Below are 24,994 nucleotides of genomic sequence, written 5' to 3' on the forward strand. Positions count from 1 at the left end.
AGTCTCTGTAGAGATTCAGATGCATTGTTCCTGACTTTGTAACAGCCCTGAATGTTACAATCAGTATTGACCATATTCAGTAGTATAGTTGGAATAACTGAGAAAGGTTGTTGGTTTATAAACTGATGTTCAGCAGTTATAACACTTGAATAAATGAGAAATTGTTTAAGTTGTATTTATTTATTTAGTTCCCGTCCTATGTAGAATTCTTAAATATTTAATAATTTCTCATGTTTATTAAAATGCCTACTGTAATTTTTAATCAAGTATCCATAAGTTATGATGTTGAGGAGAAACACGATTTTTCTTCTCCTTTCCAGAGTAGGTTTGAAAATATGGAAAACAGGTATATAGCTAGTTTCTTTTTAGGAACTAAAATGTGATGATATTTTAGACTGTAACAGGAGTATTTTCTTTTACAGCATGTAGATGTAGCAGCTTTACTAATAAAGTATAACGCATGTGTCAATGCCACGGACAAATGGGCTTTCACACCTTTGCATGAAGCAGCACAAAAGGGACGAACACAGCTTTGTGCTTTATTGTTGGCCCATGGAGCTGACCCTACTCTTAAAAATCAGGAAGGACAAACGCCTTTAGATTTAGTTTCAGTAAGTGATGGACTTTTGAAAAATCTCAGTGCTTTTCTGACTTTTTAAAGTTCACTTGGTATGTATAAAATTTCTTCCTTGGGGCGTGTGGGCGGCGCAGTGGTTTAAGCCTCTGCCTTCGGCTCAGGTCATGATCCCAGGGTCCTGGGATCAAGCCCTGCATCGGGCTCTGTGCTCAGCAGGGAGCCTGCTTCCCCCCTCTCTCTTTGCCTGCCTCTCTGCCTACTTGTGATCTCTTTCTCTCTGTCAAATAAATAAATAAAATCTTTTTAAAAAAAGTCTTCTTGGTGAATGTGGCTAAATCTGTTTTTTTAGCCCAATTTAAACTTAGGACTTCTTTAGTGTTAAAATATAATATGTAAATAATAGGATTATCAATCAGTTATTATATTCTGAGTGCTTTTGAAAATAGGAAAAAAGGTCCCATTTGGGGGGTAGAGATTACTTAAAAATAAAATCTTAAGGAAAAAAGTACATGGTATAGCTGCTTAAATTAGTTGTTGGGAAACAAAACAGGTGCAGGCCCTCAGTGAAGACTGTTAACGGTGCATACTGTGCACAGTCATATAGGACATAGAGGTCTTGATGAACTTTCCCAGCCAGAGACTTTGCCCTCAGGATGTAGCCACAAAGCTTCTAGTAGGAATTCCCTTCCCTCCCACGTGGCCTCTTCCCAAAGTTCCTGTTTGCTTACCTTACCAGTAGTGTTCATAAAACAAGCTTATTCCTCCAATTTTCTATGAAGTTTTTGTTCATTTAGTTTGGTTTTGGTTTTTTTCCTTCCATCTCCCAAGGGAACTCGTATAGACATTTCCATTGTAGCCTTGACCTCTGCTTTGGCCACTGTGACGCAGGTGCCTCTCTCGCCTTGATCACTGAGGAAATTGACCAGGGCCATGGAGGGAAAAGAAGAAGAAATTCTAATTGAGATGGAAAGGCAGTCTTCCCTACAGATTGCTTTCTACTGAGAGAGATTCCACTGTTACAAGTTGCCCTGAGAAGCTGATTTAGTTCTGCTGCATTGGGACTTAAATAGATTTTTCTCAGCAGGCTAACCGCCCAACAGTGTTTGCAATATTTCTTCAGGGAAATGTCTTTCTACTTCCAAACTACCCTGAGAGTGCACTTTTCTAGTTCATTCCATCCATTTGTTAGTCCACCAGACATAAGTGATGTGAAATAAAGTGCTCTAGAGGACAGGTGTGGACTTCAGAGTCAAATGGACCTGCCATAGAATTCCAGCTCTACCACTTAGAGTTGTACAGCTTTCACCTTGTGTGATCTCTAAGCATCAGTCATGTCATCTATAAATGGGGGCAAAATATTTCTGGTTAAGGGACACCTGCTGGCTCAGAAGAGCATACTACTCTTGATCTTGGGCTTCTGAGTTTGGGCTCCACGTGGGATGTAAAGAGTACTTAAAAATAAGATCTTTGAGGGTGCCTGGGTGGCTCAGTCTAAGTGTTTGCCTTCAGTTCAGGTTGTGATCCTGGGGTCCTGGGATCAAGCCCTGCATCAGGCTCCCTGCTCAACAGGGAGTCTGCTTCTCCCTCTGCCCCTCACCCCTGCTCATTCTCTCTCTCTCTTTCTCTGTCTCAAATAAATAAAATCTTTAAAATAAATAAATAAAATTGATACTACTATAACTCATTTTGGTGTTTTTCAGAAAATCAAAGTATCAAAGTTAGATTTTTTTTTTATGTTCTGCCACTTGAACAGGTTTTTTTTTTTTTTAATTTTCTGTGTCTTGAAACATGTTCTGAATTGTTTTCTATTTAATACCAGTTTGGCGATATCACTTGTCTTACTTTTAATTGTTTTTATATAATATGCAATTCTCTTTCACATCTGCTGAGTATTTGTCATATTTTTAAATGTATTCTGTTGGTGTAGGAGAATTTTAAAACTTACTTACCACAGATTTAATCTCTCTCTGACATACACCCTAGGCAGATGATGTTAGCGCTCTCCTGACTGCAGCCATGCCCCCTTCTGCTCTGCCTTCATGTTACAAACCTCAAGTGCTCAATGGCATGAGAAGCTCAGGAGCTACCGGAGATTCTCTGTCTTCAGGTCCATCCAGCCCATCAAGTCTTTCTGCAGCCAGCAGTCTTGACAACTTATCTGGGAGTTTTTCTGAGCTGTCTTCAGTAGTTAGTTCAAGTGGAACAGAGGGTGCCTCTAGTTTGGAGAAAAAGGATGGTGAGACATTCTGTAAAAATAATTTTCTATCTTGTAATGGATCCACATGTTTGTCGTCTAGAATGCTAACAAGTCATTTTTCAAACTTAAATACAACTGTTAGTATCAGATTAATTAACACAGCCTTTACATTTTATTTTTTTCTTGTTTTCTTTAAATGTTAGTAGAATTCCTCATGACACTTCTCCTTCGGAGTTGAGGCTTAATAAGTCTTACGCTGCTGACCTATTCTTTAGATGTAAATACGCTTTTTGAAAGGTTTAGAAGTCTTATGATTGAGTAGGTATGCCTTGATATACCTCTTCCAGTGTATTACAGTTATGAAATACCTTTACTCCATGTCAAACTACCCAGTTGTGAAGATCATCTTTTTTAAGAGAAAGAAAAAGACGCACATACTTAGTCTATAAAACTGTTCTCTTTATCTTTTACTTCATCTCACCTTATGCAACTTGGTAGAATTTGTTTGCATAAACTTTTTTGTGAAGTCACTTACATGCTCAAAGATAAGGAATTTTTTTTTTGAGTTAAATAAAATTAACATATTAGCTTCAGTATGGAAACTTACTTTAAAGATACAGTTAAAAATATTTTTTTATGAAAAGATTTTTTTTTTAATCTGTGTGCCCCACTGGTTGTTTCTTCTAATGATGTTGAAATTTTGTAGCTTTCTCTTTTTGCAATTTTTAATGCTATGTTCAGATACTCAGTATTATATCCCAAATGCCAATGAGTATTTCCTTCATCTTTACATTTTTCATGTGCATAATAATACCACAAAACTCTGATGTTATAATGTTGATATACATTACTTTGTTCATTTGTTCTGGATTTTTTTATTTTCCAGTTCCAGCAGTAGATTTTAGCATAACTCAGTTTGTAAGAAATCTTGGACTTGAGCACCTGATGGATATATTTGAGAGAGAACAGGTGAGTAGATGAATTGTTTTGCTTGGTTTGATTTCTGTAAGACCTCAAGGAAAAATTAGGACATACTTGAAATGCCTTGGACCATTCAACCTGTTTGTAGGAAGAGGAGAATGGTTTTTTAAGAGACTGGAAATCAGTCACTCTTCTAATTTAGCTATCTTGGAATTTCTGTTTAGTTTATTAACACAAAAAGATGGACTCTGATGAAATTTTTTTAAAAAATACATGGAAACACATTAAAGTATATATTCTTTTTAAGTGCATATGAGACATTCTCCAGAATAGATGACATACTAAATCACAGATCAGACCTCAACAAATACAAAAAGATTGAGATCATACCATATTTTCTGACCACAATGCTATGAAATTTGAAATTTGAAGTCAACCACAGGAAAAAGTTTGGAAAGACCATAAATACATGGAGGTTATACAGCTTGCTATTAAACAATGAATGGGTCATTGTTTAATAGCAATTAAATGATAGCAATAGCAATGATTCTTTCTTAAAACAAGAATCAAAGAAGAAATTTAAAAATACATGGAATAATGGACTCTCAGGTAGTAATAGTAAAGTAGCTTTCTCTAATGGAAAGCATCACTTATTTAGCCCCAACGTAGGTTATCTTTGAGCTCCGTTTGGTCAGTTCAGTTGTGTCAGTCACTATGTACTCTTAAGTCTGACACTTCACTAGCCACTATGGGAAGGTAATAGGAATGCTGGGTATATATCTGGGCTTTTCTAGAACAGTCCTATTTTAAAGTACACTGTCAGAATATATTTACTGATTTTTTTTTTGGTACGGAAAATATGGTAGTTACAGACTTACATCCCTAAGGAATTTTTGATCTACTTAATGGAACTCTAACAGTGTATGAAGAAATAAGTTTTGGCATAGATTTTAGAAATTCAAAGAAAAGTTACTGCACTCTGGACTATTCAGGGAAAGCTTCATGGAAGATATATAAGTAAAACAGGATTTCTGAATGTCTTCGGTTTCATAAAGTGGGAATAATATATTTGAGGGAAAAGGAATAGTTTGAACCCTGAGGCAGAAGTACCAGTTAGTGTAGTCCAGAGTCTGGAGGAAGCAGTAAAGGCATTGTATAAATGGGTTAGTTGTAGAGTGATGGTGGATATGTGCATTTTTGTTTTGCAATTTAAGTCAGCTCAGGTTCTTATGCTAAATGAAAACAACTTTATATTTAAAATAGTTACGTTTTGGGACGCCTGGGTGGCTCAGTGGGTTAAGCCACTGTCTTCGGCTCAGGTCATGATTCCAGGGTCCTGGGATCGAGCCCCAAATCAGGCTCTCTGCTCAGCAGGGAGCCTGCTTCCTCCTCTCTCTCTGCCTGCCTCTCTGCCTGCTTGTCATCTCTCTCTGTCAAATAAATAAATAAAATCTTTAAAAAAAAAAAAAAAGTTACATTTTAAATAGTTATATTTAAATGACTGTAGTTATATTCATTGAGATATTTTTGGTAGTTCATATCTGAAATTTAATTAGCTGTAACTTTTCAGGTTCAGTTTAATAAGTGGTTTGCTTTCATTTCTAAGCTGTTCACAAAAGCCAAAGTAAATGTATAAATCTAATACATTAAAAGAACACCGGTATATGAATGTCCACCAAATATAAGTCTTCTAAACAATTTCATCCTCTTTTGTCAGATCACTTTGGATGTATTAGTAGAGATGGGGCACAAAGAGCTGAAGGAGATTGGAATCAACGCTTATGGACATAGGCACAAACTAATTAAAGGAGTTGAGAGACTAATCTCTGGACAACAAGGTATTTCATTTTAAATTAATGCTGTCATCAGTTTAACAGTTGGCATAAGACAATCCTCAGCTTACTAAATGATAATTAATAAATCCTGTGAGAGCGAGTCCATTTAACAGGAAGAACACTAGAATTTGAGAAATTGTTATCAAATCATAACACTGCTACTGTTAACGTTCCCTGAGCTTCTGTCGGTAATTATGTGAAACTAAGTAAGATTTCTGAGCCATTCAGAAGTTTGGGGATTGCCTTTGCTCTGAAATTATTCTAGCTCTTAAAATTTTATGATTCTAAAAGATCAGAAACTTGAATATCTCCTTTCTTATGGTAATATAATAGGCAATGCCTAGACATTCAGGTCTGCCCATAAAATAATGTAAATCTCTTTTGTTGTAAAAGGCTAAATGCTAAACACCTGTAGTGGAAGTACTGGGAAAACTTGTTTTCCTGTTGTAATGAGGAAATCTGGGAAAACAGCATTGAGTAATATCTTTAATTCTTCTGAATGTTGGTACTTTTAAAAAATGCAGATTGCATTTGTTACGTTAACATTTCCTGTGTACCAGGTCCTGGGTAAAAAGGTGAAGTGTTCTAAGTATCAAGACCCATAGTTAAACTGAGGGCATGATTTACTGTCTCTGGGGTTAGATACTTCCTTGTCATTGAAGTCCTGGCTATACAACTAGAGTCTAAGAAAAACTTAGACTAACAAAAATGAAGACATTTTCAGGGGAGGATGTATGATAGGCCAGATAGGGTCCATCTCTTGAAAAAATACCTCTAAAAGTTAGGTGATTGAAGTTAAGGAATACTTTAAACTAGAATTCTGGAATAGGACCAATTAAAGGTAGATGCGCTTTACTTGCCTGGCAGGGTCTAAGGCAAAAATGTTTAAAATGTGAGGCAGTCTGGAATATGTCTTATAGACCACAGAATTGTATAAGATAAAAAGGAGGGAAGACCCATGGCTCCCTGGAATGTTAGTATACAATATAAAGAACAAAAATGAAGAGAAACTAGAACCCTTAAGTTAGTTGTGGGTGGATGGCCATCATGACTCTACTAGAATAATAGTAGGTAGATCTGATAGGACAGAAATTCCAATGGAGTACTAACTAACAAGGATCATTTAGGAAAGAGGCAGGTTAAAAAAGGAATCAGGCAGTGTTTGTTTATTAAACATACAGTGTCTGGGATACAGTTATTAAGACAGGGCCATATGTACCCCAATGTTCATAGCACCAATGGCCACAGTCACCAAACTGTGGAAAGAGCCAAGATGCCCTTCAACAGATAAATGGATAAAGAAGATGTGGTACATATGTACAACGGAATATTACACCTCCATCAGAAAGGATGAATACCCGGCTTTTGTAACAACATGGACAAGACTGAAGGAGATTATGCTGAGTGAAGTCAAGCCGAGAAAGTCAATTATCATGTGGTTTCACTTACTTGTGGAGCATGATGAATAACATGGAGGACATTAGGAAAAGGAAAGGGAAAGTGAATTGGGGTAAATCAGAGGGGAGACAAGCATGAGAGACAGTGGACTCTTGAGAAACAAACTGAGGGTTTTGGAGGGGAGGGGTGAGGGGATGTGTGAACCTGGTGGTGGGTATTAAGGGGGGTACGTATTGCATGGAACACTGGGTGTGGTGCATAAACAATGAATCTTGGACACTGAAAAAATTAAGATGTTTACAAATGTTTAAAAGACTAGATTGGAAGGCTCAGGAAACGATGGCAGAAACAGATACACTGCCTCCGCGTGGCAGAGGTATGTAACTGCATGCCACCTCTGGTCTGTAGTCACTCTGATAACATCCAGCTGCAACTGCAAAGGAACATTCATTCCTACATGAAGGAGAATTTTTACGGCACAGAATAACTGTATCTGCTCTAGCAGATCAGGGTCACTTGCCTGCATAAAGCTACCACCTTTCTTGTCTTCGTTTGAAGCCATGATTCTATACGTTTTGCAGAGTGGTACCGCAGTAGTCTGACAGTCTGTCATTTTGCTAGATTATCCCTAGCTATCCATCGGTACATCAAGTCAATAGATGACTTGTCCTCATCTTTGAGCACTGCTGAAACATCTTAGGATGGTACACAAGTTCAAGCATGTGTCATACTCTTTATTTTGTTAAGTCTTTATTCATTGAACTATTCCCTTTTGTAAGTCTCCACACTTTGTAGATATTGTAATTCAGCTATATCTGTAAGTCTTTATCAGAGTTTAGCATGTTGATGGTAGTCTTGTTATTCAGACCAGAACAGTGCTCTAACTCTCCAGGGGCAAACTACCATGTGCTGAGCCAGCAATAATGAATTTGATCCCTACCTGGGAAAACAGCAGAGCATTCGAGATCTTGTTGTAGGGACTGAGGGAGAGGTGTGTGTTCCAGATACACCAAGGAAATTAGAAAATTCTGTTCAAGACTGCATTTAAAAAACTTAACAGTTATCTTAACAATTGACATTCAGGAAAACACAACATTCATTGCTGAATTAAAAACTTTTAGTGATTAGAATAAACATTCAGTAGTTAGTAAACTTTGTCGAGTTAATCATTCTGAAATGATTCAGAATTACCTGAGGCTAGACAAGTTTGTCATAATTCTTCCTCATATTTACAAAAATTAAAGGCTAAGTGCTGAAGGGCTGTATAGTTAGTGAAGGAAATAACTGAAGAAAAAAAATGTGTGACAAACTTAAGAGATAAAGAAAAAAAAAGATTTTCTGAACTATTCCCAGAAAACCCATATAGCTTGTGTCAAAATTAGTAGTCTAAATGCAGTGTAGTGTTCTGGATCCTAGAACAGAAAAAGGAGGACATTACTGGGAAAAACTAGTGAAATCCAAATAAAGTCTATAATTTACTTATTTAATGTGACAGATGCACTGTGGCTATATAAAATGGTAACACTGGGGGAGCATTAATGTTCTTAATGGTAACATTAGGAAGTTTAGTGAAGGGTACACAGAACTCTCTATAGGATCTCAGCCTTCCTGAAAATCTAAATTCATCCAAAATTAAAAGTTTTTAAAAACCGGTAGTAAACATCATAAATCAAACAGCTGTTTTTGGTTGATGTTTAACTTGGGGGGGGGTTTTGGCATATATCTTTTTACCTTCAAATTTCATTTGCTAGGTCTTAACCCATACTTAACTCTGAACACCTCTGGAAGTGGAACAATTCTCATAGATCTATCTCCTGATGATAAAGAGTTTCAGTCTGTGGAGGAAGAGGTATGTTCATATACCTTAAATGAATGTTGGTTCAGTAGCTAAACTTCCTAGAGGTTTCCAGATCTTAAAAATATCCTAGGGTTTTTTCATTGTCCTTAACTCTTTTACCACCTGGAAAACATTCAGATTTAGTATTTAAGGTACACTCCCTCAATAAACTTTAATTCCAGTAACTTGGTTCAGTACTACAGTTAATACTAATGCAGAATTCTCTTGGAGAAGAGTTTATTGTCGTTTGAAAAAAAAAATACCAATATTCTCTCCCTTCATGAAGGCAATTACAAAGCCCAGTATCTCAGACAAAACCCAGAGTATGTGGATGCTACTTATACAGGAAACTTTTCTTCTAGATATCTTTCCACAAAACTCTTGGATCTACTGAAATCTCTGAATAGTGCCTTACACTTTTGAAGAACATGTGTGTGAGGAACACAGAGATAAAAAGTTAAGTAGGACTGAGTTCTAAAATTCAAGAAACTCCAATTCTCGATGAAGTACAAATTGTGTTTTATTAATGAGGGCGACATGAATTGGAACAAATAAATGATTGCTTTGTTTTTTAGTATATCAGGTGATTAGCTTTGTGTGTTTAACTCACCTGTGCATTAGTTTCTTTTTTTCTTCCTTTAGTTTGCATTATATAATTTTCACCTGTAAATAGTTTTCAGATTGACTAGCTAATTATCTCTAGAAAACAGTCCTTGTGAATTTATAGGACTCCTATTCCTTAAACAACAAATACATCAAAATCTCATTTTGTATTCTCAAAAACAGAATCATAGGAGTCAAGAACCATGTTCCCCATATCAGAAAAAACAAAAGTTAATACACATGTATTTGACATATTTTTTCCACCAGATGCAAAGTACAGTCCGAGAGCACAGAGACGGAGGTCATGCAGGTGGGATCTTCAACAGATACAATATTCTCAAGGTAAGAAGTTAGTGAAAATAAAGTTTTCAGAGACCATAGTTTTTCAAAGCTTGGAATGGTAATTAACTTTCGTAAGACTATAATCTTTCTAGCCTAGTAAGTCTTTGACATAACATTGGGATATTTTGGGAAAGATGATATCCTTGGAAGGTTAAGAGTCTCAAAAATCCCTGTACTACTGTTTTGTTTTGTTGGTTGTGGTGGTGCTGTTTTCATAATGAATAATTCAGACCCTCTTGAACATACTGAAGTTTAGCATATATGCCTTATCTTGGAATAATGATAAATCCTGTAGGTTTAGGACTTTAAATATAAAAATTACTATTAAGGTACTCTTGTTATATAACAAAGCTGAATTTTTTTGTGTGTCTCAGGGGAGGTCTCCATCTTATACCATGCTTCCTTTTATTTGTCCTGAGACGACTCCAGGTTTTTCTGAGTCCCCCTACATGTCACTTCACAGTAATTTTAGTAGTACTCCTTTTATGTACTCATCTTTTCCAAAAACAGTCTTTAAAAATGTTGTGAGTCATTCACATGAGAGTCCTTTTTCTTGACTTTCTCAGGGCCTTTTCCAGCTTTGCTGTGTTTTTCTTGAACTACAGCAAGCAAAAATGCACACTCTACTTGAGATGCATAAATATTTTTGTGAGCTACGCTCATATATCTTAATAATTCTAAAGACAATTAAAATGTGGCAATGTTTTTATAATACCTAAATTTTTTTTTTAAGGATTTTATTTATTTATTTGACAGAGAGAGACAGTGAGAGAGGGAATACAAGCAGGGGGAGGGAGAAGCAGGCTTCCCACTGAGCAGAGAGCCCAACATGGGGCTGGATACCAGGACCCTGGAATCATGACCTGAGCTGAAGGCAGATGCTTAATGACTGAGCCACCCAGACGCCCCTATAATACCTGAATTTTAAACTCAAAAGTGAATAGTATCAAATCTTTAATCTGTTTTATATTACTGTTTCAGAATAATAAACTATTATGAGTATAATATTAGATGTCATATTTTAGAGTTAGTGAATACTGAAACTATTGAGATTGCTTTGTTCATACTGTTAGATAACAAAAGCACACATTATTCAGGTAAAGGAATCCTACTTCTGGAAACTCCGTTTTATTAGTTTATATCATAAGAGGACAAGAGTAACACCTTGAGATTTCTATTCATGAACATATATAATAATTTTTAATAAGACATAATTGTGCGTATAACAAGCAAATTTCAGTCAAGTCTGCCTTATCTGCAAGTAGTAACAAAATGTATAGAGATTTGTTAAGGGTGAGTGCAGGAGAGAAGAGGATATGTTTTTGATTTTCAAAATAGTTAAAAGTTGAGAAAAGGTATGCTGTTTTCTTCCTCTGTAAAGATATTTTAATGCAATATTTAATGAATTTTTCAATGACAAAACTTCATTTTTGTTTTTTGGGGAGGGGTTTGGGGTTTTTGTTTGTTTTGGGTTTTGTTTTGTTTTTTTTTTTACATAAATGAGATCTCTGTGTCAGTTGTGTTCATTGATTATATCTATGACAGTATTTTGAGTTTTTTTAGCCAAGGCTAAAACCACCACTGCCCAGATGTGCTCTGGGACCAGCAAGGGGCTGTAATACCTTTAAACACAACCAAGAAACAGCTCTAGGATTATGAATTTTAATCCTAGAAATACTCCAAATAAGGGGTGCCTAAGTGGCTCAGTGGGTTAAGCCTCTGCCTTCGGCTCAGGTCATGATCTCAGGGTCCTGGGGTCAAGCCCTGTGTCGGGCTCTCTGCTCGGTGGGGAGCCTGCTTTTCCCGCTCTCTGCCTGCTGCTCTGCCTACTTGTGATCTCTCCCTCTCTGTCAAAGAAATAAATAAAATCTTAAAAAAATAATAAAAATAAAGAAATACTCCAAATGAGACCACCTTTAGTGGTTCTCCAAACAAAACTTTTAGGAATTGGAAGGGTAGGGAAGAGTAGAGGATATGTCTCTGTGTTTCTGTACGTGTCTTAAAAATGGTGTTTGGTGTGGCTATTTCAAATATTTTTAATTAATAACAGATAAAGATGATACTTCGAGCCAGATAAAGCAGAGGGAGGTTGAAAGAAACTGTCTCTTTTTAATACTTATAGAACTCCACATACCTGATTGGGAGATGTTTTAGTAATAATCTTCTAAATTAGAATGGAAGTATTTTAGTCAGCAGTATTTCTGACCTTCACATAAGGCTATATGTAGCTTTTTTTCTCTTTGAAGTTTTTGATTTCCAAAATGTAGCTATATTTCTGTCTTTATGTTTGAGACCGAGTATTTTTAGCTGACTGAAATAAAACATAGTTTACATTTCAGAAAAAACTTTTGCCTCTCTACTGGCTGTGTGGACCATTTTAGTTAAGATGAACAAGTAGGTAAGTAATTATGAACTAAGATTTTGATTTTTCTGATTTCTTTTTTATAGATTCAGAAAGTTTGTAACAAGAAACTATGGGAAAGATACACTCATAGGAGAAAAGAAGTTTCTGAAGAAAACCACAACCATGCAAATGAAAGAATGCTGTTTCATGGTAAGATTCCTCTTCTCCGAGATACCTGGCTGGCTCAGTAGGGAGAGCATGCAGCTCTTCCTCTCAGAGTTGTGAGCTCAAATCTTACTTTAAAAAAAGGTGGGGGGAGGTCCTTCCCCATCCTCCTACCATCCTCTTCTACATTATTTTTTAACCATGTATGAAATAATGAGCCTATTTTTCTCATGCCGCTTTTTTTTTTAAGATTTTACTTATTTATTTGGCAGACCAAGATCACAAATAGGATCACATAAGGACAAAATAGAGAAATGGAAATGTTGACTATTCATATTTTCCTCTTCTCTTTATATCAAAACTGCATATTATGATCACTCTGAGAAGTGGTGTGTGTTATTTTTAACTCATTGATTGCCTTAAAATTAAAACAAGGTCTGAGGGGCCCCTGGGTGGCTCAGTCATTAAGCATCCGACTCTTGACTTTGGCTCAGGTCATGATCTTAGGGGGCCAAGCCCCAGTTCGGCTCTGTCTCCACTGAGTGTGGAGACTGCCCAAGAGTCTCTCTCCCTCTCCCTCCACCCCTACATACCCACCCCCAGCCGCTCAGGAGCTTGCTCTCTCGCTCTCTCTCACTCTCTCACTCTCTCACAAAAATAAAAGTAAAATGAAGCAAGGTGTGAAAATCGCCTCAGAAGACCATACACATCCTATTCTGCCTTTGATTCTAAGTATCAAAACTACAAATAAGCAAATAGAATCCTTTTTAAAAAGGGGGAAGGGTCGCTTGGGTGGCTCAGTTGTTAAGCTGCTACCTTCAGCTCAAGTCATGATCCTGGAGTCCCAGGATTGAGCCCCAAATCAGGCTCCCTGCTCAGCAGGGAGTCTGCTTCTCCCTCTACCCTTCACCCTGCTTGTGCTCTCTCAAATAAATAAGTAAAATCTTTAAAAAACAAACAAAAAACTACATTTAACTTCATTGTGTTAAAAGAGCCATTATCAGTCAAGGGTGCCTGGCTGGCTCAGTCGATAGAGCAAGTGATTCTTAATCTTGGCTTCCTGAGTTCTAGCGCCATTTTAGGGATGGAGATTACTTTTAAAAATAAATCTTTTTAAAAAAAGCCATTTTTATCATTGAACTTAGGGAATTTTCAGAGAACTTAACGTAGAATTGAGAGCAACTTTATTTTCGAAATTTCCTGAGTTTTTTTTATGTTGCAAACTAACAGATTTTGGTTGGTCTTTCTTTTTTTCTAAGCATTGTGGAGCTCAGCATGGGGCCTGAACCCACAACCCTGAGACCAAGACCCAAGCTAAGATCAAGGGTCAGACGTCCAACTTACTGAGCCACCCAGGCACCCCAGTCTTTCAGATTTATAGCAAAGATGAATGTAGATAGTAATACAGTGCTTATCAAGTCTTCAAGCACATAGTAGTCCCATCTGTTTTTTATTTGGCTTTGATTGCAGAAGATTTTTTATAGACCTATAAAGTTCTATAGAACACAGCATTTTAATTTCACAGTTCTTTGGAAGAGTGGCTATAGCAGACTGAATTGGTACATAATATCTAAATAACATTTCTCATTCTGAAATCCTAAAAATCATTATGATAATCCCTTACCACAGAGTATGATTTATTTATGTACTGACTTGATAACATGAATGATTTATCTATTTTACAGTATAAATGATTTTTTCCAAATCAATTCAAATAAGTGATTCTGTCCTTCAGTATATCTGCAGAGTGGAATTCAGCATACTTTCCCATCCCTTTATCAACAGGGACACTAATCTTGATGAATCAGTGAACTGTTATATTGGCTTTCCCCAACACCCACCCCTCACCCTACTCTCTGGCCTGCTTCCCATGATTACCTCCTTCCCTTTGGCTAAGCTCTTCTTGGCACACATGCAAGGAACAGGGAGAAAGTAGTCAGTATGCAGAGAACGAAGAACACACCACGTTTGCAGATAGAATCTGGTATAACAGGATGATAGGCAGAGAAGTGGACGGATGGGAGAGAAGAGAAGAGGGGTGCCTGAGTGGAGCAGTCAATTAAGCCTCCAATTCTGAGTTTTGGCTCAGGTCATAATCTCAGGGTCATGAGATCAAGCCCCATGTAGGGCTTCATGCAGAGTCTGCTTAACACTATCTCTTCCTCTCCCCATTACCCCCCGCACACATAAACACCCGCATGCGCTCATGCTCACTTGCTCGGTCTTTCTCTCCCTCTCAAGTAAGTAAATCCTTAAAAAAATAATAAGAAGAAGAGAATGAACATGACAAAATCACATTGGGGATGCCTGGGCAGCTCAGTCAGTTAAGTGTCTGCCTTTGGCTCAGGCCATGATCCCAGGGTACTTGGATAGAGTCCCATACTGGGCTTCTTGCTCAGCAGGGAGCCTGATTCTCCTTCTGGATGCTCTTCCCTCTGCCTGCCACTCCCCCTGCTTGTGCTTTCTCTCTCTCTGGCAAATAAATAAAATCCTTTAAAAAAAATAAAGGGGCACCTGGGTGGCTCAGTCAGTTAAGCATCTGCCTTCGGCTCAGGTCATGATCCCAGCGTCCTGGGACCAAGTCCCACATTGGGCTCCCTGCTTAGCGGGGAGCTGCTTCTCCCTCTCCCTCTGCCTGCCACTCCCCCTGCTTGTGCTCGCTCGCACTCTCTCTCTCTCTCTCTCTCTCTCTGTGTCAAATAAATAACATCTTAAAAAAAAAAAAAAAAAGACCACTTTGGCTACTTTTGAACCTAGAAAATGTACACAGTTGTGAGTGTCAGTATAAGACTTAATTGCATTCACCACTGCTATATTAGGAAATTGTGTGAAACCCTTGGTTCTGGATTTGTATGGATTTGGGGTCTGGAATTTAATAACTTTAACATTGGTATATCAAGTAATCTTTTCTTTTACTAGTTGAATCTGTGCATGTCTTTTTTTTTTTTTTTTTAACCTCTCATCCACCACCTTACTAGAAACATCAGTTGGTATTAGCAAGTCTTCTAAAATAGTTATTTCTTCTAACGGCATAAACTAGCTGACAGTTAACTTGTTATACTTGTTTTTTTATATTCTTTATTGTGGTATTCAGGTATGTCTGTTTAGGAATTTAACTTCAAAGAATGTTTCATTTTATTTTTCTTCTAAGATAATTTTAAATTGTTACTTACCTACATGTATTTTAGGATCGCCCTTTGTGAATGCAATTATCCATAAAGGCTTTGATGAAAGGCATGCCTACATAGGTGGCATGTTTGGAGCTGGGATTTATTTTGCTGAAAACTCTTCAAAAAGCAATCAGTATGTCTATGGAATTGGAGGAGGTACTGGGTGTCCAGTTCACAAAGACAGATCTTGTTATGTTTGCCACAGGTAAGAGATTACTTGTTCTCATTTTGTTTATTTAAATTCAATTAATTAAATATAATGTATCATTTGTTTCAGGGTCTGTGAATCATAAATATTATGATTTACTATAAATAGTATCATTTGTTTCAAGGTCTGTGAATCATAAATATTATGTAATACCCAGTGCTCATTACAGCACATGCCCTTCCCGGCATCCATGACCCAGTTACCCCATCCCTCGCCCCCTTCCCTTCCAGGAATCCTCAGTTTTCTTCTTCTTAGGGTTTGTCTCCCCCTCTGGTTTTATCTTGTTTCATTTTTTCCTCTCTTCCCCTGTGATCCTCTCTCTTATTTCTTAAGTTCTCAATTTATTTGGATAAGAACTGGTTTCATATTTGAGAAATTTGGAGAGAAAGGGCATCATCTTGGACAACTTTAGAAATCCAGGCTAGGCATGTTTCAGGTTGTTTTGGGCCCTCTCACCAGTTGTAATTATAGCTAGTATTTATTAAATGATCTGTGTAGGACAAGCACAGTTCTGAGCAGTTGACCTATTTAAATCATTTTATCATTGGAACACCTAGTGTTCCAATAGAACACTGGAATAGACAGTATCTTTGGACTTGAGAGATTTTATTGTGTCCCTTAAATATTATAGGAGTGTAGATTTTTTCAAAATATGTTATTCAAGGGGCACCTGGATGGCTCAGTCAGTTAAGTGTCTGACTCTTGATTCTGGCTCAAATCATGATCCTCAAGCCCCATGTTAGACTCCATTGCTGGGTATGGAGCTGCTTAAGATTCTCTCCCTCTCCCCCTGCCCCTCCCACTCCCTGCCCCCATTTAAAGTTTTGTGGAGGGGGGTTTTGTTTTTTTAATAAGAGAGAGCACACGCGAGAAAGATCACATAGGGAGAGGGAAAAGCAGACCCACAGCTGATGAGAGAGCCTGATGTGGAGCTCAGTCCCCAGACTCTGAGCCAAAGGCAGACCCTTAACCAACTAAGCCCCCCAGGCCCCTGCTCCTCCTGTTTAAATAGACAGAACTCAAATGCTAAAATGGCATTACTTGCCAAGCCTAATTATTTCATAGCAATGCATGAAGGAGTCTCCTTTCTGCTGTGATAGGATCCTAGAATCTTCAATTTATGATATTACAACTTGAAAAGTTATAAGAAAACACATCAATCCCTTTTAAAAAGTACATTAATATCAAATAACTACTTTGTACTTTCTTTCTCCACTTTTAGCTACCCTGGTCTAATAACTCAGTTGTTAAAATCATTTAGATAACTTGGCCCTGTTAATAAACTCCTCATAGGTAAGCACAAATTATCTTTTGCCATTGGAAAAATTGAGTAAAATTAATTATTGCAGTTTATTCTATAGTTAGGGTGTTTCTTATACAAATCTAGAACGGGGCGCCTGGGTAGCTCAGTGGGTTAAAGCCTTTGCCTTCGGCTCAGGACCTCAGGGTCCTGGGATAGAGCCCCCCCGCATTGGGCGCTCTGCTCAGCGGGGAGCCTGCTTCCCTTTCTCTCTCTCTACTTGCCTCTCTGCCTACTTGTGATCTCTGTCAAATAAATAAATAAAATCTTTAAAAAAAAAAAAAAACTAGAACAATCTTCATCAAACATTAGCAGACATAAGAATCATTTAGAGGGCTTGCTAAAACACAGATTCCTAAGCCCTGCCTGCTCAGTTGCTGATTTAGTAGGTCTGGGATGAAGCACAAGAACTTGAATTTCTGCTGAGCTCTGAGGTGGTGATGTTTTCTGATCAGTGATGTAGAAGAAAGCCCTGGAGCACTAGTTCTCAGCCTTGGTGACACATTGGTATCACCTGGGGAGCTTTAAAAACTGCTGATGCTGATGTCCCACCCTCAGAGAATCTCTTATAATTTCTGGGCATTGGGATTTTTTTTAAAGTCTTACCAGCTGATTGTGAAAGGTTGCCAAGTAAAGAACTGCAATCTTGGAGGAAAACAAGGTCTTTTTTTATATTACTCTTGTTTTCCCCTTAAATTTAGACTTGTGTAGGCGCCCGAAGTCAGCCCTTCTGGGCATGAACTCCCATCCTCTTCTGTTTTAGATCGTAAATTAATTGGACAGGTTAAAAGGCTTATAATTTCTTGAGAGTCTGTAAATTGAACTTTGCTGTCACATTATCTGGAGTTGAAAGTTCTGAGTACTTTCTCTTTAACTCATAGTTAAAATAGTTCTGATTATAATAAGTAGGTTTTACAGTCTTACAAACTGTCTTTGGAACAGAAAGGTTGGTTCTCTACAAATCAGTTTATTAACTTAAGACTTTTGTGTTTGGGTTATCACAGGGCTGATCGTAACTATAATAGAAATCTACTAGAAATGCTAAGGCTTCCAACAAGCATATTTAGAATAATAAGTATAGGTAGCCTCTCTTCTTTGGAGAACAGAATCAACTGGCTCACCAAAATCTTTTCTCCTCTGAAAAACAAAGAAGAGAAACCATTAAGTAATTTTTTTTAAAAAAGGGTTCATTGGAAATAAGGAAGGTCAATTATCCACTTGAAGGGATTGGGAGAGTAATCTCCTCAAATTTCTGATAGTTGAAGAACTAGTTGAAGAACTAACATTTCAGCTGAAACCTAAAAAAATGAGTGGTAGTCAGTTAAGAGTGGCAGAAATAGGCACCATTCTCTGTGGTAAAGGAAGTGGTGTGTATGATGCCCCTGAGGTTCAGAAAGTTGGCCTGTGTGAAGAAAGGAAATTAATGTTCCTGGTGCACAATGAACACGAAGTAAGATTTGAGAATTTAGAGCCATTGTAAGCAATTTGGGTTTTCTTCCAAGTACACTAAGTACCCTCTACAAAGTTTCAACAGTAAAGTGATGTGATTTGATTAATGTTTATGTGTTGGGTTTTTTTTTTTGTTCTGTTTTTTTAGATAACTGGGTGCTTGGATGGAAAATAGTTTAGCTAGGAATTAGAGGAGAAATAGAAGTTCAGAGGCCATTATTCCCAGTCCAAATAAAAATTTTGGTGATTTGGGACGCCTGGGTGGCTCAGTGGGTTAAAGCCTCTGCCTTCGGCTCAGGTCATGATCTCAGTGTCCTGGGATCGAGTCCCACATCGGGCTCTCTGCTCAGCGGGGAGCCTGCTTCCTCCTCTCTATCTCTCTATCTCTCTGTCGTCTGCTTCTCTGCCTACTTGTGATCTCTCTCTGTCAAATAAATAAATAAAAATCTTTAAAAAAAATAAAAATAAATAAAAATAAAAATAAATTTTGGTGATTTGAATTTAACAGTAGCAATAGAATTAAGAAAATGAATTTCAAATGCATTTTGAAGGTGAAATCAATTAGACTTGATTAGTTGGATAGATGTCCATCTTTGCAAGCTACTTTGTGGGAGCTCCCTAAGTCCCATCTTCCCACTTGGGCTATGGTTTGTGCTTTTCCTCTGGGTACCGATGAGAGCAGAGTTTCCATCTCTGTGAGATTGTTACATTTTCAGTTTATATAGTTAAGAATTAAAGTGGCAAATTCATTAATGAGAGTAGAAGACATTCCTGCAAAATTCTTTTAAGGATGAAATGACCAGCAGCTCTGTATAAATACACTAAAAAGCTTAACACACTGTACAGAAATAAAACTGCCATGTACTACCTTGTTGTCAGGGAGATCTTTTCATGTTACAGGCAGCTGCTCTTTTGCCGGGTAACCTTGGGAAAGTCTTTCCTGCAGTTCAGTGCAATGAAAATGGCACATTCTCCTCCAGGACATCACTCAGTCACTGGTCGACCCAGCGTGAACGGTCTAGCATTAGCTGAATATGTTATTTACAGAGGAGAACAGGTAATTTGGTTTTATTTGTTCATCTTCAGAATGATTTAGAGCCATACTTTAATAAACTCTTTGTACTACTCTCTTAAGTTGACAAGGCATATTGCCTTAACAGCTGGGCTGGGTTTTTTTAAAAGTAGCAAAAATAATAGAGAATTCCCATATACCCTTTGCCCCGATTTTCCCAATGTTAACATTTTATCATTCTCCCTCGTTTGTATGAATACAGATTTTTCTCCTGACCTGCTTGAGAGGACATTATAGGCTTGCTGCGTAGCCTTAAATGGTTCAGTGTGTATTTCCCAAAAATAAGGACATTTTCTTTTAAAATTATCAACATTGGGAAGATACCATTGATAGAATATTATCTTACAGACTTTATTCAGATTTTGCCAATTTTGGTGGATCTTTTTTCTGTTTTATAACCTTTCATAAAATATAATTAATCAGAATCTTGTATTTAGTAGTTAACCTGTCTGTAGCAGAGAAACGTGCAATTCTCTCCTGCTCTTAGTGACACAGATGCAGTCAGAAGCATCTCTAGAGCAGTGTTCTGAACTGAGGATATGTACCAGGATCTCCTCAATTATTAAAAACAAACGGATACCTGGATGGCTCAGCAGGTTAAAGCCTCTGCCTTCAGCTCAGGTGTTGATCTCAGAGTCCTGGGATCAAGTCCTGTATTGGGCTCTCTGCTCAGCAGGGAGCCTGCTTCCCCCTCTCTCTCTGCCTGCCTGTCTGCCTACTTGTGATCTGTGTCTGTCAAATAAATAAGTAATATCTTTTTAAAAAAGAAAAGAAAAGAAAAAAAACACATGCTTAGGATTCATCCTAGACCTACTGATTTGGAACCTAAGAGGGATTGGAAGCAAGGTAAGGATGTTTTAAGAAAATGCCCAAAGAGGAGTCTGATCCACACATTAATTTAGAACCTCTTCTCTAAAGATTAGGAATTCTTATGGTAAAATCACCTTGCAAAAAATTTGTTTACCAGGTCGCCTGGGTGGCTCAGTTGGTTAAGCAGCTGCCTTCGGCTCGGGTCATGATCCCAGGGTCCTGGGATCAAGTCTCACATAGGCCTCCTTGCTCGGCAGGGAGCCTGCTTCTCCCTCTGCCTCTGCCTGCCTCTTTGTCTGCCTGTGCTCGCTCGCTCTCTCTCCCTCTGTCTCTGGCAAATAAATAAATAAAATCTTTAAAAAAAAAAAAAAAAACTTGTTTACCAACATTTAAATTAATCTTTCTCTTCCAGGCTTATCCTGAATATTTAATTACTTACCAGATTATGAGGCCTGAAGGTATGGTTGATGGATAAATAGCTGTTTTAGGAAGCTAAATCCACTGAACCTAGTAAAATCGTCTGAGCAGCTGGTGGCCTCTTAAGTTTTACTCCTTCGCTGAGAAATACCATCTTGTCCACAAGCCTGTGACAGAAGGATAAAAAATGTGAAAGAATTTTAACATTCTGACTTGATAAAGCTTTAATAATGTACAGTGTTTTCTAAATATTTCCTGTTTTTCAGCACTTTAACAGATGCCATTCCAGGTTAAACTGGGTTTGTCTGTACTAAATTATAAACAAAGTTAACTTGAATCTTTTATAGGTTATGCATTGATTCTAACAGAAACTGTAATCCCCTCCACAGAATTCATTTTACTAATACAGCACTGTGTTCTTTAAAACACAGCATTTACACTGAATACGATTTCATTTGTAAAACTGTAAATAAGAGCTTTTGTACTAGCCCAGTATTTATTTACATTGCTTTGTAATATAAATCTACTGTTTCAGAACTGTAGCGGTTTACACATTTTTTCATACGTACTGCACATCTGTATTTCATCTTGCATCATCATGACTGAGTGAACTTAACATCTGATTCCAGAGGCTATGGTTTGAGCTGTTAGCAAAGACTTTGTCAGTTGGGAAAGATTGATTTATCAGATTTAATTAGCTGATGGAAGCATTTATCTCTCATTAGAAATCTTTCCCATTGAAGAACTTCATGAAGACTCTGGGGATTTAATTTGTGATTACCTTTTATGTATAAGACACATTCCAAAGAGCTCTGTGAACGTCCTGATGATTAAAGACACTTCTTTACTGGCCTCAAACTCTGGGTTTCACATTGGAAAATTTTCTCATTTCATTTTGTGAAAATCAGAGCAAGTGCTTCTTTATTTCAGAGGCTGCATCCTGCTACTGAGCAATTAATCACAGGATTCTTTTTGTGGAGCATAAATAGGAAGTTACATTTCAAAGGTAGGAAGAGGAATCCTGAATAATTTTCCAATCTGTTCTAATTACCCTAAATTGAAAGGGGAAGAAAAGCAAATGAGAGGGGGGCATTTTTTTTGTCCTAAGTATTTTTTTTCTTGTTCTTCCTCCTTGGCCTCACTATTACAGTCAATCTGTACACCATAGGTAAGCTGAACCCAGAACCATGAAACAAATATAAGTGTCTCAGTTCTCTCCAGGTCATCTTCATGGGCAGGTGCTGTGACACGGTGCTTCCTGGTCCTGGGTAGCCTCATTGTGACATTCAAGTCACTTGGAAATACACTGTATGTGTGCACTATTTGGTGACAGGCCTGTTGGGCAGCTGTAGAGGGAAGTGCTGTCCCATAAAATGCCATTCCTGTTTTCTAAAAGAAAACTGTGTTTTCCATGAAATCAGCTAAAGCTTCTTGGGCCAGAGACATGAATTATAGCAGTGTATTTGTGACTCTAGCTGCCTCAAGAGGCAAGGCAGGTTTTTACCAACTTAAGTCTCTACAAGTGAGAATGTTCCCCTTCACTCTCTGTACCAGTTCACTTTTGTTTTACATTTTATTCCATCACTAAATTACCTGGCTCTTTGCAGTAACTTGTACATAAAGTGCTAGAAAATCATGTTTCTTGTCCTAAGTAAGAGTTAATCAGACTAAATGCATATCTGGAGTTGTTTCTATGATGTAAATGTGATCATAATCTTGACCTTGAAGTGCTTTTATACAGCTCTCTAATAATTGCAATTATGATCCTAAAGTAATTTCTTGGAACACAAATGGAGTATGCCAAATTTTATATAATTTTTCAGATTCTGGAATCATCCAGGTTTTATAATTAGAAGATAATGAGATGAGTTAATGGAGTTTATATTTACATGACCAGATCTCCCAACATTGACCCCATAACACTCCCCCTGTAAGTGAATCTGGAATTGCTTATCATGTAAAGTCATCAAGGTCTCTGAGTTTATGACTGTAGCCTGTGTTGTTCATCTAATCCATTGCTTAATTACTGTGTTGTTTTCCTATGAATGATTACATTGTGGTTAATATGTTAGCATGGCAATATTTTCAGATAGCTTTTTGTTTGTTGGCTATTTCGGGGGGGTTAGGGGTGGTTTGGAGGATTTTTTTGGAGTTTTTGCATGAAATATCTTACTTTATAATGATGGAATTGCTTTTTCTTTTGTCTTGTGATTTTTGCTTTTGCTTTTTTTCTTTCTTTTTTTTTTTTTTTTTTTTTGAAGTGAGATTTAACTTTTTGTAAGTAGTACTATTATATCCATCTTGGGTGTCTTACTTGTACTGTATCACATTCCATACCCTCATTTAATTCTTAATAAAGTGTTTATTTGTTTTTCTGGGTAGCATGGTAATTACTGGAATAGTATAAATGTGTTGAATGGTCTTTGAGAAAATGGATTAAGATTACAATAAACCACAATTGCAGGAAAACAATGTAGTTCTGCGTCTAACAGTGATAGAGTGCAGTTTAAAGTTTAAAATTTTGAATGTTGTGACCATAACCTATTCAGATGCTTTAAGATGGATATAGTTAGAAGGTGCTTTCAGACATTTAATCAGTCCAATACAAGTTTTGGCAAACCTCAAAGCTTATTCCTGGGTAATCTGTCTTCTAAAAAGGAATGTATTTTTTTGTTTGCTTGTTTTGTTTCAAGTAGGTCTTGACCCAGTGGGGTCTTGAACTCATGACTCCAAGATCAAGAGTTGCATGCTCTACTGATGAGCCAGCCAGGCACCCCTAAAAAAAAAACTTCATACATTTTAAAATCTCAGAGCACTTGAGTTGCTCAGTAAACCTACTGAGTGTCTGCCTTCAGCTCAGTTCATGATCCCAGGTCTTGGGATAGAGTCCCACATTGGCTTCTTGCTCAGCAGGGAGCCTGCTTCTCCACCTGCCTGACACTCCCCAGTGCTTGTGCACTCTCTCACTCACTCTCGCTCTATCTCAGGCATATAAAATCTTCAAAAACAATTTTTTTAAGTCTTAAAGTTAGTGGTATTTATTACTCTTAAAAGAAAGTATAGTAATGTCTGTATTTTAGATTTCAGTATAAGTGTTTTTGTGTATGTGATCAGTTCTCTGCTTTCCATGATAAAATAATGGTGCAGATAACCCATGAGTCATTTGTTTTGAAAGAGTTTTTAGCAGCTCTATGTTACTGTATCAGGATACTATTAAAGTGCTTGCTAGGTCTTAAGCATCCCAGTGCCTGATACAATCCAGTTGTTTGCTGGGTGGTGAGGAAAGAAAACATTTAAATAAATTTCCATAAGCTTTTATAATTAGTATTCCTGACTGGCCCTTTATCTGCTGTCCTGCCCTGTAAGAGAACTAGAGTGACAGAGGAAGCAAGTAGTAGTACCCAATCTTCACCAGGAAAATGGTCATATTTTTATAGTTAGATCATAATGTGACCTTCTCACTATCTGCTCAGTCCGCACCCCCCATTCTGCCACCTCTTTTTCACGCATACTCCTCAGGCAGACTGTGACCTAAAATACTTAACTGTACCCTTTTTTTTTTCCATTTTTATTTCAGTTCTAGTTAGTTAACATACAGTATAGTATTGGCTTCAATTACACCCTTTTAGGGGGTTCTTAATCCCCACAGAGAAGCCACCATTGTCAGAAGTATCATTCTACTTCTTCATCCACCCACAGTTGTCCTCCCCAGAGCCCCCTCATACGGTCTGCCAGTAGAGCAGTGCCACAGAGAAGTTCTGCAGGGGGAGCTGGTCTGCATACTCTTTGGTACCAACACATGGAGAGATGAAAACAAAACTGACAGGACAGTGGGACACCTGGGTGGCTCAGTTGGTTGGGCAACTGCCTTCAGCTCAGGTCATGATCTGGAGTCCCAGGATCGAGTCCCGCATTGGGCTCTCTGCTGGGCAGGGAGTCTGCTGCTTCCTCTGACCCTCCCACTTCTCTAGCTTGCTCGCTCTTTCATTCTCTCTCTCTCAAATAAATAAATAAAATCTTAAAGGGGCGCCTGGGTGGCTCAGTGGGTTAAAGCCTCTGCCTTCGGCTCAGGTCATGATCTCAGGGTCCTGGGATCGAGCCCCGAGTCAGGCTCTCTGCTCAGCAGGGAGCCTGCTTCCCTTTCTCTCTGCTTGCCTCTCTGCCTACTTGTAATCTCTGTCTGTCACATGAATAAATAAAATCTTTTTTAAAAAAACATTTTTGTAACAATTTGACATTGATACAATGTTTTTAATTTCTTAAACAAAAGTGCTTGGCTGCAGCAAATTGGAAGTTAAGAAGAAAAAACTGACCCTTCACAGAAAATTTGAAATAGGAAAAATATATTT

At 37.7% G+C, this 24,994-nt stretch overlaps 1 protein-coding gene across 1 annotated transcript in view; it reads left to right on the forward strand.

Moving 5' to 3' along the window:
* TNKS2 (tankyrase 2) overlaps nucleotides 1-23,016 on the forward strand; it is a 68,861-nt gene extending 45,845 nt beyond the window's left edge. The window contains exons 18-27 of the mRNA XM_059398127.1: nucleotides 423-611; nucleotides 2,561-2,813; nucleotides 3,661-3,743; nucleotides 5,413-5,533; nucleotides 8,680-8,777; nucleotides 9,636-9,710; nucleotides 12,159-12,264; nucleotides 15,408-15,594; nucleotides 19,247-19,403; nucleotides 20,641-23,016. Of these exons, the coding sequence (XP_059254110.1) occupies nucleotides 423-611; nucleotides 2,561-2,813; nucleotides 3,661-3,743; nucleotides 5,413-5,533; nucleotides 8,680-8,777; nucleotides 9,636-9,710; nucleotides 12,159-12,264; nucleotides 15,408-15,594; nucleotides 19,247-19,403; nucleotides 20,641-20,703 (1,332 nt within the window). The 3' untranslated portion in view covers nucleotides 20,704-23,016. The remainder of the gene's footprint in view (nucleotides 1-422; nucleotides 612-2,560; nucleotides 2,814-3,660; nucleotides 3,744-5,412; nucleotides 5,534-8,679; nucleotides 8,778-9,635; nucleotides 9,711-12,158; nucleotides 12,265-15,407; nucleotides 15,595-19,246; nucleotides 19,404-20,640) is intronic.
* The last annotated feature ends 1,978 nt before the right edge of the window (nucleotides 23,017-24,994 follow it).

The sequence above is a fragment of the Mustela nigripes genome, chromosome 4 (assembly GCF_022355385.1).
Source record: "Mustela nigripes isolate SB6536 chromosome 4, MUSNIG.SB6536, whole genome shotgun sequence".
Taxonomy (NCBI): Eukaryota; Metazoa; Chordata; class Mammalia; order Carnivora; family Mustelidae; genus Mustela; species Mustela nigripes.